The sequence below is a fragment of the Triturus cristatus genome, chromosome 9 (assembly GCF_964204655.1).
Source record: "Triturus cristatus chromosome 9, aTriCri1.1, whole genome shotgun sequence".
In the NCBI taxonomy this organism is placed as follows: domain Eukaryota; kingdom Metazoa; phylum Chordata; class Amphibia; order Caudata; family Salamandridae; genus Triturus; species Triturus cristatus.
Genome location: NC_140592.1, coordinates 343,589,146 through 343,606,899, shown reverse-complemented (window position 1 = coordinate 343,606,899; position 17,754 = coordinate 343,589,146). Strand labels below are relative to the sequence as shown.

The 17,754-nt window shown below is 48.0% G+C and overlaps 1 protein-coding gene across 2 annotated transcripts in view; it reads right to left on the bottom strand.

Moving 5' to 3' along the window:
- The window catches only part of RAD54L2 (RAD54 like 2), a 682,650-nt gene that overhangs the window by 532,459 nt on the left and 132,437 nt on the right, over nt 1-17,754 (bottom strand). For both annotated transcript variants that reach the window (XM_085625105.1, XM_085625106.1), the window contains exon 3: nt 5,456-5,633. In XM_085625105.1, coding sequence (XP_085481231.1) covers nt 5,456-5,633 — 178 coding nt within the window. The remainder of the gene's footprint in view (nt 1-5,455; nt 5,634-17,754) is intronic.

Sequence of the window (17,754 nt, the reverse complement as noted above, 5' to 3'; positions counted from 1 at the left end):
CCGTCTCCGTCTCCCTCTCACTCCGTCTCTGCCTCCGTCTCCGTCTCCGTCTCCCTCTCCCTCTCCGTCTCTGCCTCCGTCTCCGTCTCCCTCTCACTCCGTCTCTGCCTCCGTCTCCGTCTCCCTCTCACTCCGTCTCTGCCTCCGTCTCCGTCTCCCTCTCACTCCGTCTCTGCCTCCGTCTCCGTCTCAGTCTCCCTCTCACTCCGTCTCTGCCTCCGTCTCAGTCTCCCTCTCACTCTCTCTCAGTCTCCCTCTCACTCTCTCTCAGTCTCCCTCTCACTCTCTCTCAGTCTCCCTCTCACTCTCTCTCAGTCTCCCTCTCACTCCGTCTCCCTCTCACTCACTCTCACTCCCTCTCACTCCGTCTCCCTCTCACTCCGTCTCTGCCTCCGTCTCCCTCTCACTCCGTCTCTGCCTCCGTCTCAGTCTCCCTCTCACTCCGTCTCTGCCTCCGTCTCAGTCTCCCTCTCACTCAGTCTCTGCCTCCGTCTCAGTCTCCCTCTCACTCCGTCTCATCACAAAAGGCTTTGAATTGATTTATCAATCTCTGGAGACCCATAGGCGTTTTAGATATCAACAAGGTATCATCGGCGAACAGCAATGTGGGGATTTTACTGTTCGCCAAGGATGGAACGTCTGCTGATATTGAGCACAGAGAATCAGCTACTAGATTGATATACAGTGAGAAGAGGGTGGGGGCTAAAACGCACCCCTGGCGCACCCCCCGCTGGATCTTAAAAGGCTCAGTAGTCTGACCTTGGTTCCCCCATCTTACACAGGCAAAATTGTCCTTGTGCAGTCGGATTAGGATACCTAGGATTGTCAATGGCATTCCCATATCCCCAAGTACCCGCCAGAGCATGGGTACTCACAAACTTTCTCTTGGGGCCAAATTCACAGTGTGGTTTGTGGCAGAGGGCCGCACTGGTGGGGGCGGGGTCAGTGGGGGAAGGGGGTGGGGCTAGAGCCACAAAAAAACTGACCATGAGGCTGAACACAGGTCCCTGCAGCGGACGCCTTCGTCCACTGAGCCACCAGACCCGGCATACACACATCTCTCTCTCTCTCCGTCCGTCTCCCACCCTCCCTCTCACTCCGTCTCTGCCTCCGTCTCCGTCTCAGTCTCCCTCTCACTCCGTCTCTGCCTCCGTCTCCGTCTCAGTCTCCCTCTCCCTCCGTCTCTGCCTCCGTCTCCGTCTCAGTCTCCCTCTCCCTCCGTCTCTGCCTCCGTCTCAGTCTCCCTCTCCCTCCGTCTCTGCCTCCGTCTCCGTCTCAGTCTCCCTCTCCCTCCGTCTCAGTCTCCCTCTCACTCCGTCTCTGCCTCCGTCTCCCTCTCACTCCGTCTCTGCCTCCGTCTCCGTCTCCGTCTCCCTCTCCCTCTCCGTCTCTGCCTCCGTCTCCGTCTCCCTCTCACTCCGTCTCTGCCTCCGTCTCCGTCTCCCTCTCACTCCGTCTCTGCCTCCGTCTCCGTCTCCCTCTCACTCCGTCTCTGCCTCCGTCTCCGTCTCAGTCTCCCTCTCACTCCGTCTCTGCCTCCGTCTCAGTCTCCCTCTCACTCTCTCTCAGTCTCCCTCTCACTCTCTCTCAGTCTCCCTCTCACTCTCTCTCAGTCTCCCTCTCACTCTCTCTCAGTCTCCCTCTCACTCTCTCTCAGTCTCCCTCTCACTCCGTCTCCATCTCACTCACTCTCACTCCCTCTCCCTCCGTCTCAGTCTCCCTCTCACTCCGTCTCTGCCTCCGTCTCCGTCTCCCTCTCACTCCGTCTCTGCCTCCGTCTCCGTCTCCCTCTCCCTCTCCGTCTCTGCCTCCGTCTCCCTCTCACTCCGTCTCTGCCTCCGTCTCCGTCTCCCTCTCACTCCGTCTCTGCCTCCGTCTCCGTCTCCCTCTCACTCCGTCTCTGCCTCCGTCTCCGTCTCAGTCTCACTCCGTCTCTGCCTCCGTCTCCGTCTCCGTCTCCCTCTCCCTCTCCGTCTCTGCCTCCGTCTCCGTCTCCCTCTCACTCCGTCTCTGCCTCCGTCTCAGTCTCCCTCTCACTCTCTCTCAGTCTCCCTCTCACTCTCTCTCAGTCTCCCTCTCACTCTCTCTCAGTCTCCCTCTCACTCTCTCTCAGTCTCCCTCTCACTCTCTCTCAGTCTCCCTCTCACTCCGTCTCCCTCTCACTCACTCTCACTCCCTCTCACTCCGTCTCCCTCTCACTCACTCTCACTCCGTCTCCCTCTCACTCCGTCTCCCTCTCACTCACTCTCACTCCGTCTCCCTCTCACTCCCTCTCACTCCGTCTCCCTCTCACTCACTCTCACTCCGTCTCCCTCTCACTCACTCTCACTCCGTCTCCCTCTCACTCACTCTCACTCCGTCTCCCTCTCACTCACTCTCACTCCCTCTCACTCCGTCTCCCTCTCCCTCTCACTCCGTCTCCCTCTCCCTCTCACTCCGTCTCCCTCTCACTCTCACTCCCTCTCACTCCGTCTCCCTCTCACTCCCTCTCACTCCCTCTCACTCCCACTCCCTCTCACTCCCTCTCACTCCCACTCCCTCTCACTCCCTCTCACTCCCTCTCACTCCCTCTCACTCCCTCTCACTCCGTCTCCCTCTCACTCCGTCTCCCTCTCACTCCGTCTCCCTCTCACTCCGTCTCCCTCTCACTCCGTCTCCCTCTCACTCCGTCTCCCTCTCACTCCGTCTCCCTTTCCCTCCGTCTCCCTTTCCCTCCGTCTCCCTTTCCCTCCGTCTCCCTCTCACTCCGTCTCCCTCTCCCTCTGTCTCCCTCCCTCTACCTCCCTCTATCATCTCACCCTGCATGTGTGTCAGCCGGGGCTGAGACAGCTTCCCGGTCACAAAAAGAACGCACCCGAGTACTTCACAGGTCTTTAAAAGACCATTTGCATGTTAATGAGGCTTTGTTGTATTTCACCTCTTCTTAGACCCTGCAGCTCCACTCTGACTATCCCTGGAACCGCCTGGCCCCCACAGAGCAGAGTCAGAGTCACGCTGGTGCAACTGGCAGTGTTTGGGAACACACATTAATTATTTTTTTTTAAAACACAGTTACGATGTCTGAAAGGTCCGCGGGCCGCCAAGGAAGGCTTGCCGGGCCGTAGGCGGCCCGCGGGCCGTACTATGAGCACCCGTGCGCCAGAGCAACTCCCTAGGAACGAGGTCGAAGGCTGTTTTTAGGTCAATAAAGGCAAGATATAAACTGCCTTTGCCCAACACAACGACTTTCCAATAAAGTGTGACAAGAAGAAACAGCTGGTCGACTGTGCCGGTCCTTCTCCGAAAGCCAGCCAGGAATCGAGAGAGGATATCATTCTCATCCATCCAATCTTGGATTTTGGTCAAATGTGAGCGGCAGAAGTCCTTTTGGGCATAGTCGATCAAACTAATTGGTCAGTAGTTGGAGGGCACTGACCTATCACCTTTCTTAAAAAATTGGTATCACTTCGGCCCCTTTCCAGGATTCGGTGATCCACCCCCCAGCGTAGGTACATTTTCTTAGGTTCACATGCTAGATTTAATCCACATCATTGAGGTTGGAGTTCCACAGTAACTTTATAACAACCGTACAAAGCACAACATGCCCAAAAGTTCTTAAAGCACAGCCACTCTAGTGCCATACTCATATCATTGGAAAAGACCCAAACTTCAGCCAATGGGATTAGAGTACTCTTACCCTCACCAATCCCAGAGGCGGATTCACCTCAGATTTCTAGAGTGAGTGTGAAAACTCAATTATAATGTTGAACCACCATCCGAGGAAGAGGAAGGGCTGCATGTGAATCTATTAAAGACATCAATGATGGAGAACTGAAGCTATAAGTAACTTTTTTATTCGCCAGCACAGATTCACATGCTTAATCAGAACAAAAGCAGTATGACATACAAAGCATTGACAATTCGGAAATTTGGAATAAATGGTAAACAAGGTTGATGTCACTAAGATTTATTCTACACAGAAATATCTGTGACATTTGAGAAATGTTTCATAAATGAGTTCTATGTGAATGCTTATTCCAAGGATAACTTGATACCCCGGTTCACATGGACATAAGGGTTGCTCTTGTTTAGGTTTAAATAATGCTACCACACCCAAGCAACAGTACTGCGCAAAGGTATGATTATTGCTCCAAATGTCTGCACAGCACATATCTGTAAGAGGCATTTCCACACAGAAAGCCAGTGAAGCCAGCATACCTCTTAATAGAATGTGACTGATTGCCCCTGTTGCCCCAATTTTATACTAGCAGTAGGTGTCTGTTGCTGCTATGAATGAATGAATGAATGAATGGACATTTGTAGAACGCATGGCTACCCGGGAGTGTCCCAGCGCTATAGATTGATCAGGGACAGGTACGGACTAAGGAAATAGCAGGGTCTTTAGTTGTTTGCGGAAGGCTATGCGATTGGAGTTTGTGCGAAGTTGGAGTGGGAGAGAGTTCCAGAGATCGGGGGCGTTATAGGAGAAGAGCCGCCCACCGCTTCTGGACCTTTTTATTCTTGGGACCTTTGCGAGATGTAGATTGTCCGATCTAAGTTCCCTATTGGATTTGTAGAAACTGATAAGGGTTGAGTTAATGGGGGGGCCTGTCCCTAGCAGAGTTTTATGCGCTATCCTTCTAGAAATTCCTTGTTTTGATTCCTTGCTATGTAATCTCGCTCTGGCAATTATTTCACCTTCTGCAATGTTGGTGCTTTGTCATACTGCTTGCTAGTCTGCTTAAAGTATGATGGAGCCAATACTCAAGAAGACAAAAGTTACTTATAACTACAGCTCTCCAGCGCTGGTATCGTTCATAAGATTTGCATTCAGCCCTTCCTCATCCTCAAGGAGAGGTTAGCCTCAACATTACGATTCAGTTTTCACACTCATGCTAGAAATCTGAGATGACATGGCCTCTGGGACAAGTGAGGGCATTTTCACCTCTTGTGCTAAAGTTTGGATGTTTCCCAATGATGTGAATGAGGGGACAGCGTGGTGATACTCAACTTGTGATAAGAGCAGAGTCTTGGGTGCAAAACAATTATAGAGAGCCCTGTTGTGTACTAACAGCCAGCTGCTTGGTGTCTGAAACACAATATGAGTGAAGTCAGAGCAAGGTTGAACAAGGTCCAGACAGAAAGCAGAGCTATTTGTTCAGGTCAGACTGTTATCATAGACCTGCTAGCAGTGGACTAGGAAACTGATCAGGATTTTAGAAAAGTGAAATGTGAAGTGATATTTTGGGTGAGGACTAGTCAGAATAAGATATGTACAACGGTTGAAGCGATAATGATGGATCGACAACCACCTGTTGAAGAGGATCCTGTACTTTGTGTTCAAAGAAGAGGGTAGGGTAATATTAGGAGTAATTCCCAAAGTGAGGCCATGGTAATCCTTTTCTTACACAGGTGGTGCACTCTTACTTTTCCAAACTTGACTCAAGTTCAACCATGTCATCTCTGATGTGCTCACCTTATGTTTCTCCTCAGCTGAGCAGGTTTCTGGAGCAGGTTATTTTGTGTTTCCTCAGTAGGCGAACCCTTACGTTGGTTCTGCCCAGGATGCTCTTTCTGGTCGCTCTGGTTTGAGGTAGTTGAGTTTGAGCGCTTAGGTTCTCCATCTTCCCCAGAAACAGCTTCTTGGGATTTCCCTGGAATGAAAAGAGAGGGTGAGCTTTGAGCAGACTTTCACACACAGCCAATGGAGTGTCTACACGATGATATCAAAAGAAGACTCAGAATAGACATGACTGCCCAGGAGGATACGAGGATGCCATTATAAGTTGAGACAAGTCACACATAAAAACAGAAGGATGCAGTTGACACACTGGCTTTTACAGATGGAGGTTGGTATGACAAAGAAACTTGAGGAGTGACAAGAGATACTCCTTTAGGTTAATTTACACATGCCTCCATAGAGAGAGAGGGAAGGGTCCCAAGAATGTGTGATAGACTAGGAAACGATCCCAAACTATCCCCAACACCTGCTCACAATTTGTGCTGAGAATGACGTCTTCACTAACCTAAGAGATGATTTTGCTTTGAAACTGTGAGAGCCTGAAACCTTGGTGAATGAGAGAGTGTGAGAGACGGTTTTTCATGTGTGTGCAAATAATAAATCAACTCACTCCATGGATGAAACTGTCTGAACAGCAATGCTTTTTGTAGTTGTTTCTGCATAATGCTAGCAATCTGTGCATTTACTTAGGGAACAGTAATCAGACGTGTTGATAATAATTTGTCATTTTATGGTTGTTGACTGTTTCTTGGTAATTTGTCTCTGAAAGACAGTTAAAGCAATAGATCAACAAGTCCTAGATCTGCAGAAAGGCCCCAAGTCAAGTGTGATAAAGGCAGCCAGCACTGGCTTATTAGCAAATCGCACATCTCAAGCAGATGCTTGCGGTGGACACTCGGAAGTAAAAAGCTAAACTTTAATTCCCAAAAGGCAGCTGGAACCTGGCTGAGCAGTGCATCTGTACCAGTGGTCCCACACATTATAGAGGACAACTTGGTAAATTCAGAGGACCCCTGACAATATTAGCTCTGAGGGATGTGCAGTCTTAAAGAAGATTCTATTATCATGGGAAGGATGGCTAGAGTGATCAACAGTAGGTCACATACCAGGATCACCTGTGAAGTATCAGTCATGTAACAGATTTACCTCTGAAAGACATGTATGTCTGAGTAAGATTAATCAAGTCAGATCAGTGAATGAACTATTTATAGTGCTGAGAACAGTCAGTCACATGTCAGGCTCACTACTGACAGTCCTACTCGCCTGGAGCAGAATCAGTCCCCATCAATATTTAATCTAAATGGACAAAAGAGTTGATGGCATAGCCAAGTTAAATCTGAAGGACCCTCATAAGTCTCACTTTGCCTCAACACTACATCACATAATAAAAGAATATGTAAACATAAAACTAAAACAGGATCATCAGTAAAGTCAAATCTGAAGTACCCTCATGCATTTACTATATCCAACTGCCTAAGCCCTTCTGTATCCCATGATGAAAACTAAGTAATCATAAAAATGGAACAAGTGGTAGTGGCAAAGCACATTTTCACAATGAAGTGATCTCTAGGCGTTACTGGTAGATGGTGAATATTTACTGTTTTCCCAGAAAAGGCTGAGTGGACAAGCTGGGATCTGAACATGTGATCATGGGGTCAAACACAGATCTTCCTTCAGTGGATGCACAAGCTCAACAAACCACCATCTTAGAATCAATCAAAAATGTTGACAAATTGACGAAACTGTATCTAAAATAAATATATCACTCCTATCTTAACTTTATTTAGTTATTAAAACTGTAGGTCGAATGAGAAATTATCGAGTTTTCAAGCAATGTACATATATGGCAAGTGCGAAGGAGGAAGAAATGGACAGAGTGTAGGACAAAGATAAAACTTGTGAAGTCAGACAGGAAAAGGTTTTCAACATAATAAAAAGCTTCCTTAAAATGTAGGGTGATCCATACTGTTATGAGTAAAAGATACGTTTTTCTTATGCTATGGAATAGAACAAGGGCTCTCCCTCAATGTCAGTGGAGGGATCGGAATACCCCCAGTGGGGAGAAAGATGATGTGAGGGTTACCTAGTTACTCACTTGTTGATATATCACTCTAACTACGAAAAATATAAGTTTGTGTCTGAAGAGATCCAGGGAAATGCAGATACATCTCACTTTCATAAACATTTCGAAAGATTTTTTTTCCCCCCAAATACCAACATTATACATTATATTTTTGTTAATTATTTTGATTAATATTTTGATTTAAGATTATGGATTAGGCCCGGGAGAAAATTCCGTTCTGCAGGTGCATTCTCGCCCGTATTCGTATTATGCTTTTTTTATACAAAATTCCCCAAATCACTCCATTATTGGCAAAAAGATTGAACTTTACTCAGAAACGATGGTTTTTGTTCATCCAGTTTTGAGAAATTCACAATTATAGACATGCTCAGCTAGGGATTGCAGGGGTTAATAAAAAGTTAAGTATATCTGAGCTGTTAACCCTGCGGGATTACTGTGGTACAAATAGTTTTTTTAAAAAACAAGGGTTGATAAAAGTTAGGTGTATATGTGAGCTGTTAACCCTGTGGGATTACTGTGGTACAATTTTTTTTTATTTTTATTTTTTAAAACAGGGCCCTCTTATTGGCTGAGAGAGACTTTTCTCCAGTTGTTCATTTAAATACCAGGGTTCAGGTGTGGTGTGATCAAGTTGGCTGGTCACAACCAAAAACAAAATGTTGCGCCCATCTTTACAGGACTCTGGGAGTTGTTGCCCATGTCCTAAAACTAGAAAATTAAATGTAAAAAAAATATAAGAGGTAAGGTAGATATACTTTGACCCCCTAGCACAGGGGAGCCCCCTCCCCACCCCACCAGGGCACAAAACAAAAAATATTTGTGGGTTGGGTGCCTGGAGGGGATTGGTCGTGGGGCCTGGGCGGAGCCCAGGTCCTGCTTCCAAACCCTAGTGTTTGGACCAAGGGCAGAAGGTTGTGCACACAGTAAAAGTTGTCTGTCCACTGGAGAGTTGGTGAATAGCAGGGGGGTTGCACGTCCATGATAGGGTTAGGGAAGCCAGGTCCTACAGCCAACCCTCATTGCGCATGGCTAAAGGCAGTGCTGAGCTGGCCACCCACAGGGTTGCGTTGCCCACAGGTGGCGGAGAGCAGCTTGGAGGTGTGTGGCTGCTCAAGAAGGATCGAGTGGAGGTAGTGTAAGGACTTTAAGCCCTGTAACCCAACTCCCTGCTGTGTACTGCCTGCGGATGGGGTGGGGTGGGCGTGATGAGGTTGAGCCAGAGGTCAGGTCCTGCACCAAACTTTCCTCTGTACACAGTGGAAGACCATGCTCAATAGGGGTTGGTCACCCAAAGAAAGGTTGTGGACAGGGCAGTAGAGGGTTGCCCGGCTGTGAGATGGTTGGGTGTGGGAGAGTAGGGCCAGGGCCTGCTCACACGTTAGGACCCGTTCCCAACCCATTCAGTGTGGAAAGTTGGGGTTGGTGTTGAATCGGGGGAGATAAGAAGAGGGGTAATTGTCTTTATTTTATTTTAAATGTAATGTCGGTACTGGGAAGGAAGCTACCAAAGAAAATATAGTAGAAAAGGGTATTAGCCAGTGCCGCAGGAATACCGGAGTTATCATAACTTTGTATCAAAAAAGATTTTATTAGAAATAACGTATAATCATGAGAACAGGGTATCTCTCACAAGAATCTTTGTGTTACTATTGTCTCTCACAAGAACCTTTGTGTTACTAGTAGTGTGTTGTCACCAACAGGTTGAACTGGATATATTTCTTTAAGACGCTCCTGTTTCTTTCTGCTGTTAAATGCACTCCCATCTCTTTGAAGATACCAAGCAAGTCAAAGCTGATGTTGTGATATATATATGTACCCAATGTCAGTCTGGAAGAAATGCTAAAATTACCTTAGTGGCATGCGTCTGGGATTTCTTAATCTTTGGATACAATTCGTTGGACCATTGCCACTTTTGCCATTGCCATACATTAGAAATAGACAAAGGCAATGAGGGGGAAGAGATTCATCAACTCTCCTAAGGTTTCCTTTATCGAATTAGGAAAGCTACCCCTGTGGTTGTGCTTAAATCATTTCCTGCGCAGAGTACTATCATGCTATCAGGGTGCTCGTAATTCAAAAATGCTTTCCACCACAGGGAGTAATTCTTGTAATTTCATCCTTCTGTGGCCAATCCAACTAATGTCCATTTTAGGAAATCATAAATTTTGGTCCATGATGCAATTATTGACATGTTCACGTGCCCAAAAGACAAAGGAATGGACTATAATATAGCTGTGAACCAAGATGCTGGTATCACAGTGCAACAGAGAGGAGTCTGCAATAGAAGGAAATGTGTTCGGGAGGAGTATGTAATCTGAAGAAGGAAAAAAGCTTGATGACTGGTTGCTGTTACTGGGGTACAACAGTAAGTTAGGTAGCAAGTAACTGCCATTTCTTTAGTGAATTGTGACTAGAAAAGAGGAAGTTATGAATTTTCTGCTATTGGTTTAAACTCATTAGCAGAACGAAAGGACTGCCAATTGTAACATTTAAAGATTTCAGGGGAGCACACTATGCTAGGTGAACTTCTGAACTGGAGACAAGCTTGTAACATAGTCTTACTTCGTTGTATAGTAAAGCTGAACAGTATCAGGGGAGGGTTGACTTGGACTGTTGGTTGAATGCAAACCATTTTCTGCAATTTAGTATATGTGCGTTTCTACTCAAGTATAACTGCAATGTAAATGTCTCTTTAACTAGATATTGATTAAAGTTGGAAAAATATAATGGTTGTGGAAAGAGAAGAAAAAAGAAAAAAAAGAGTGAAGTTACTGTAAATATACATCAAAGAACAAAGTCAACTAAAAAGGTAACCCTGTACAGCTACCTGAACTGCTTTCTAAGAATAAGTTACCTTGCGAGGTGCAAGACTACACTATATGGTTAATGCAGTATTTCATTGCGCTATGCTGACAAGTTTGCAAAAGAATTTAAGTAGTGTTTTTGTGGTACCCTCTAGATATGTACAGCAAGGTAGGTATAGGGACATTTGTCTCTTTAACTAGTGCAGAGCATGTAAGGATATAGGTATAGGTCATGATTTATTGGAACAATACTAGTTTTCAGAAAGCTGGCTCTCTATATACTATACCAAAATGAGGTGTAAGGTGCAGAGAGTCCAGTGGATCCCCAGAGGGTTAACTGAGGCTAAAGTAGATAATACAAATGCTCTCTTTTGCGGTAGTGTGGGTTGAGCAGTTAAGCTCATCAGAGAGCAGCGTTAAGCATTTGTTGTACACACAGTGACAATAAATGAGACACACACCCAATGAATAAATCCCAGAACAATTTATAAAAGTATTGGATTATATTTATTTTGCAGAACCACAGAACTTCGTCATAGATAAATACGTTTCTGAATAGAAATACTTATCAGTTTCAAAAATGGACACTTGGTGTAATTTTGAGTCCATGCAATGTTAACCTATAGGACTAAGAAAAAAATTCATTATAATTAGGGATAACATCAACTTCGGAAGTTAAGGTCAGTATCAGGCAAGATTGAGTCCAGCACCAACAGTGCAACACCAGCGGTGGTGGTGTGCAGGGTGCAAGTTCAATGTCAGGCCCCCAATACAAATCAATGGGGATTGGGGACAATCGGACAGAGGCTGCTTACAGGGAAATAGCAGCAGTGGGGTGGGTGGTAAGGCTTAGTCTCCAGGGGTTGAAACAAGCACTAAACGGGGCTCAAAGCAGCACCAACACTACACCACCAGCAGCACGGGGGCGGCCGGGAGCAGAGTGCCACCACAGCGCCAGGTGCCCAAGGCAATGGAAATAACCAAATCGAACAAGGGCTGCCGGCTCAGGCCAGGAGGCCGGTAGAAGATACCTACAGCTGCAGAGGTAAGTTGTGATGCTCAGGGACTTAGGGACACCTTTTGCCCTCTTCACCAAGGACGGACGGATGCAGGTGTGCTTTTTGGGGTCAGAAATGGCTTACAGAAGCAGATCACGGCTGGGGGGCTGAAGGGGGGGGGGGGGGGGGGTCTCTGTGCAAAGGCTTCAGGCGATGTCAAAGAGTCCAGGAGGGGTCAGCTCACAGAGGACTCGGGCTCTGGACCTGTATTATGCTCACCTCCTGTCAGAGGGGCACATAGACGTAGCCCTGATTGGATCTTCAAAGGCCATAAAAAGTGTACTTCACATTTCTCCAGCACCTCAGGGGTGGAGTTGGCAAAGGAGGTACGCCTCCTATTCTTTCCCTCGTGTCCCCCCACCAAAAGGGGGTGAGGACAGGAAGGGGGCCTTCTCCCACTAACAGAAGAGGCTGGGGTCGCATTACAAGGCGGCAAGGCCTTTGAAGCTCCCCGCCATGGATGACTCTACACCTCCCCTCTGGTCAGGAAAACACCTCCACTCAGGAAAGGCATTTATCTCGACCTCAAGGTGCACAAGCAGTCTCTCCCCATGAGGTCAGAACACTGTCTGGTGGTAGCAGGCTGGCTCAGGCCAGTCAGTGACCAATCTAAGCATTGGTAGGTTTCAGGGGACCCCTCTAAGGGGTCCTCTGTGTGAACTTTTTAATAAATCTGACACTGAAATCAGTGCAGGTATATTATACTGAGATGTTTGGTACGAAACATCCCATATTTCAGTGAAATTATCATGGAGCTGGGGAACTCGTAATGACGAGTGTCCGGCCTATGTACTTATTATGGCTTCCCTGGTCACTTACAATATCCAGCAATCAACAAGGATATTGCAGGGGCATATCACTTATGCAGATATGTCCTCCCAGGAGAAATAGTGCACCCTGCCTTAAGGCTAAGGCCTGCTAGAGGGGTGTCTTACCTATAGCTCATGCAGTGTCTATGGGCATGGCACACAAGGATGTGTCCCATGTTGACACTTCCGTTTTGTCTGCATTAAGACACACGGGCTGCAGTGGCAGTGTGCATGTGTTTGGTGAGGAGTCCCTTATGGTGGCACAATTCGTGCGGCAGCCCTTAGGGACCCTCTTTAACCACAAGGCCCTTGGCACCAGGACTGCCTTTTACGAGGGACTTTTATGTGAACTAAAGGGGTGCCAATTGTGGAAACAAAAGGTACAGTTTAGGGAAGGAAGATCTGGTACAGGGAACCTGGTTGGCAAAGACCCTGTGCACTTCCAGTCGAAACCACATCATTTTCCAGGCCAAAGTGGAGGCTAATCATGTCCAAAAGATGCACTTTCCCAGAGGGTTTGACAGTGTAAACAACTGTAAAAGTTTAACTTCTTGAGGTGTGTGGGTGAAAACTGCAGTTAGTTGTAATGCAACACTGAAGATCAAAGTGAAGTAACTCATCACTGGTTTTTAATACATCAGTTTCAAAACTCACAATTAAACAGTGCACATTATAATATATATTAAGGTGGGGAACTGTGGATTGCACTGCTTTTACACAGGCTGTAAGATAGCTCTAAAATTTCAGAAGTGGAGAGGTGTTAATTTTCCTCCGTTACCTCCTTGGAAAGAAATTGGCGCTAAACCTACGTGGAACCCTTTGGAAAAACCCTCCACCAACTGGTCATTAAGGAGTCTGCATCTATACTTACGAAAGGGCTGAGAGTCGCCTTTAAATACTACACAGACAATTCACTTTGCACCTTACTCATCTGCTCAACTTGACTAAGGTATACAGGTTTTACATCTGAGGAAGTAGAAACAGCAATTTAACCCCAGGAGAAGCATGTGGAATACCCTATTAATAACCCAGGAAAACATGCAAAATGAAGTCTGAAAGTAGAACACTATTGAAAGTCATTTATTCTGTAGACAGCTGATGAGCTTGGACTCCTTGAGGTCTGAATGATGACTGAATAGGTGACAAAGGAAAATTCAAACTGAAAGTGATGTAACTCACTCCTGCTTCCAATCAAATTTCTCTGAAAACGTATATCTGATAGAGAGACATCTAGCTGCAGATTCCTTACCTTTGAATTTCCAGGCACCAGACTGGATCTAGAAGATTTTTTCCAAGCAATACCCTTGCACACCGGTAGGTGGTATCGGTCAGGTCCACGTGATGCCTGCGGCGGCATCTCCACTGTTGTGACGTCCTCGTCACCTGGACGCCCTGACATCAGTTCTTTTCTTTATGTGCCAGCCAAGGCAGATTTGTGACGAGAGCGAACCTCTGTCACTTTTTGACAAGCTTTTTTCAACATTTTATTCAACTTTTTTTGGTGTGTAGGTTTTTACAACATGTCAAAGAAGACTTCTGAATCCAAACCATGCGTTGCCTGCACCACGCCATGTGGATGACGGATCCACACCCATTTTTTCTTTGGTGCATGGAGCGCGACAAAGACTTGAAGTTGTGCTCCAACTGCAAGACCATGGGTCCAAAAGCTTTGAGGGAGCGGTCGCTAAAGCTGCCTGTGGCCCGGGACTCAGCCCCGCATCGTTCACCATGCAGATCTTGTTCTCGGTCAAGAGGAATGTCTGGTCACAGCCATGGGGGACCCAAGTCCTCGTCCTCACACTCAAAGTTGTCGGGTAGTTCATGTAAGAGGCATAAGAAACACGAAGTCGAAGCATGCTTAGACTTCTCCCCGTCCGCCAGCTGACGTGATGTAGGAGCCTCGGCGCTCTCGGTCTCATTCTGCAGAACCTGTGCCTGGGTCGGCTTCGAACTTCCTTGCCTTCCCAGAAGTCGGAGCGACCCCGCCCAGCTTAAATAATTTTATGACGCTATGTGCCTCATATTTGGGGAGCTGGACCCTTCCAGCGCACCTTCGGGGCCTGGAGACTCAGTGAGGGTTCCACTGGGTTCTGCGCTGGCAGCTCCGACCATGGTGCCGAAGCCAACCCCTTGCATCCATTGGAGGATGCAAACCGACGCTGGCCGTGCCACTGAGACCTTTCCAAAGGTCGCCCCTGTCACAGAGTCTCCTGACACTGCCACCGCCCCCCGGCGGCTTCAGCCCCATTCTTATCCCCGACGACCCGGATCGGCACCTACCGACCACAATTCCAGTGCAGATGGCACCCTTGGGTCTTAGGTCGGTTCCTCAGCCTTATTTTGAGGGGTTGCAATGGAGAAGGATTGGGAGGCGTCGCTGGACCCTTTACAAGACCAGCCTCAATACGAAACGGACTGGTATTAGGAACTGGGTGAGGCCAATGGGCTGGATACCTTTCCAGATTCTGGCTTGCTTTCTCCCCCTACTGTGGCTACAGAGGAGGGAGCTTACTATGCTATGGTGGTGAGAAGGGCAGGTGAGGTCCAGGACCTTCAGCTCCCTTCGGTGAAAGTCAAGACGAACATCCTGACAGAGGTCTGGCAGATGGGTGTCTCCTCCTCGGAACCCCTCCTGCTATTCAACGAGGCTTTCTGGGAACCTGGCCTAAGCCCAGCACAGGGGCTCCTGTGAAAAGGACAATCGCACACCTCCATTGCCCTGCACCAGGCAACCTAATTTACCTTACCCCCTAGAGCATGGTGGTTCAAGCCTCTACCTCACAATGTGCGTTCCCTTACGCACCCCCGGACTGGGAATCCAAGAGGGTGGATAGTTGGGGGTTAGAAAATCTTTTCTTCCGCCAGCCTTGCATTGTGGTCGGTGAACAGTGCATGCCTATTGGGCTGTTATTCCCACTCCCTATGGAAAACGGTTGCACAAGTGCTGCCACAGGTCCTGGAGGAGGCTCGAGCCATCCTCTCCCAAGCGGTATAAGACGGGAGAGATGTGGCAAAGTTTGCCATTCATTGTGGGCTTGACACAACTGACTCGCAGGGCTGAGTGATGTCATTGACAGCAATTATTCAACGCCACGCCTGGATGAGAACTTCTGGCTATTCTAGGGATGTCAAGGCTTCCCTCATGCACATGCCCTTTGATGGCACCTATCTCTTCAGAGACAAAGCAGACATGGCCCTAGAGCACTTCAAGGACTCGCGTGCTACAACCAAGTCCTTGAGCCTCTCAGTGGCCACACATCCCCAGTCTGCTTTTTGCCTCTTTCGTGGCTACAAGTTTAGCAACCTCTGCATGGTCATGAGGATGGTTCGTTCCAACTCTTGGGTTGGGCGGCCAGAGGTCAGGTCAGTCCCCCCCCCCACCTTTCCCCTTCATCCTCCATATCCTCTTAGTCCAGCCTTTCGAGATCATGGGCAGTCAGTTGGTGGCAGGGTCAGACATCACCTCAACCACTGGCAAAACATCACGTCTGACAGGTGGGTTCTTCAGATAGTTTAAAGGGGCTACTCCCTCCCCTTCAACACTACTCCTCCCTCCATGACTCCAGCTTACGACCGGTTGACGGAGGATCACCTGGCTTTGCTTCAGGAGGAAGTCATGACTCTCTTGGCAAAGGGAGCCATAGAGAGGATTCAGACGCAAGAAGTAGGCTGTGGTTTCTATTCCTGCTACTTTCTGGTCCCGAACAAGGAAATGGGCCTGCGTCCTATCCTAGATCTGCGAGCCCTCAACTACTTCCTCAAAAAGGAAAAATTCCAGATGCTCACTCTAGCTCAGGTCGTGTCTGCTCTGGACCAAGAAGACTGGATGGTAGTGTTGGACTTGCAGGACGCCTATTTTCATATTCCTGTCCTGCCTTCCCATCTGCGCTACCTGCGGTTTACAGTAGGCCACAAGCACTTTCAGTTCTCCGTGCTCCCCTTTGGCCTTACCCAGTGCCCTTGGGTGTTCACCAAGGTGATGGTGGTGGTCGCTGCCTATCTGCGCAGATCGGGGTGCCGGTCATCCCCCATCTCGACGACTGGCTGTTGAAGGAGAGTTCACCGCAGGCTGTCTTCTTCCACAAGAATACGGCAAACCTTCTGCACTCGCCGGGGTTCTCTATCAACATGCCGAAGTCACACCTGACTCTTTCTCAGATCCTCCTTTTCATTGCAGCTGTTCTGGATACGGTACAGTTTTGGGCCTGTCCTCCCAAACAGCGAGTTCAGGATATTCAGGCTAGGACACTGATGTTTCAGCCTCTATCCTAGATATCGGTAAGAAGGACTCTGAGGCTGCTAGGCCTCCTGCATGCTGCTAGTTACACATGCCAGATGGCATACGCTGGCTCTAAAGTGGGACCTTAAGTTCCAGTGGGCGTAGCATCAGGGGAATCTCTACGACATGATACAGATCTCAGAGAACTGCACAGGACCTGCTGTGAGTTCTAATAGACCGTGAATGAGTCAGAGGTAGATCCCTCTCCCTTCCCCAACCAGGCCGCACAGAAGTGACGGATGCGTTACTCCTGGGAGGGGCAGCCATCCTGGAGGGGTGGAGATCGGAGGTCTCCAGTGGAATCCAGATTCCGGTGGAGATCGGAGGTCTCCAGTGGAATCCAGATTCCACATCAACTTGCTGGAGCTCCGAGCGATTCGCTTGCCATTTAAAGCAAACCTGTCAACTCTATGCCTTCGTGCGTGGAGATTGAGCGGCAGCATTTGACAGCTTTTGACCTTCCTCCTGAAGTCTGTAATGTTATTTTGGCAGCCAGGCGTCCCTCTACCAGGACTGTGTATGCTTGTTGGTGGCACAAATTTGTAAAATATTGTACAGAAAGATCTATTGATCCTCTTTCTGCTTCCCTCTCTCAAGTCTTACTGTTTATTTTGACCCTTTCCCAGCAGAGCTCTGCTATGGGCACTCTGAAAGGGTACCTTTCGGCTCCGTCTGCCTTCTTGAGGTTGCCAGACCAACCCTCTTTATGTAAATCTCCTACTGTAAATAGATTTAAGGGGCTTGTACACATGTTTCCTCCTGCCCCTTTCATCATGCCTCAGTGGGACCTTAATTTGGTTTTCACCTTCCTCATGTGTGCTCCTTTCGAACCACTGCACAACTGCATCCTCCTGCTGCTTACCATCTGCTTCTGTCAGGAGGGTAAGCATATTGCAGGCTCAGTCATCCAAGCCTCCTTAGCTGACCATCTTCCCTGATAATTGGTGCTTCGCACTACGGCCTTTTTTTTACCGCAATTGGTTACACCATTTCACTTGGGGCAATCGAGCACCTTGTCCACTTTCTATGCTCCTCTGCACCCCTCTAAAAAAAGAGGAGCGACTCCACTGTCTGGATCCAAAGAGCATGGTTGTTCTACCTTGACCACAGTAAATAAATCCGGGTGGATGACCAACTCTTTGTGGGGTATGTTTGATCAAAGAAGGGTTGTGCAGTCCAGAAGAGGACTATCTCACGAAGCGTTATCCTCTGTATCATAAC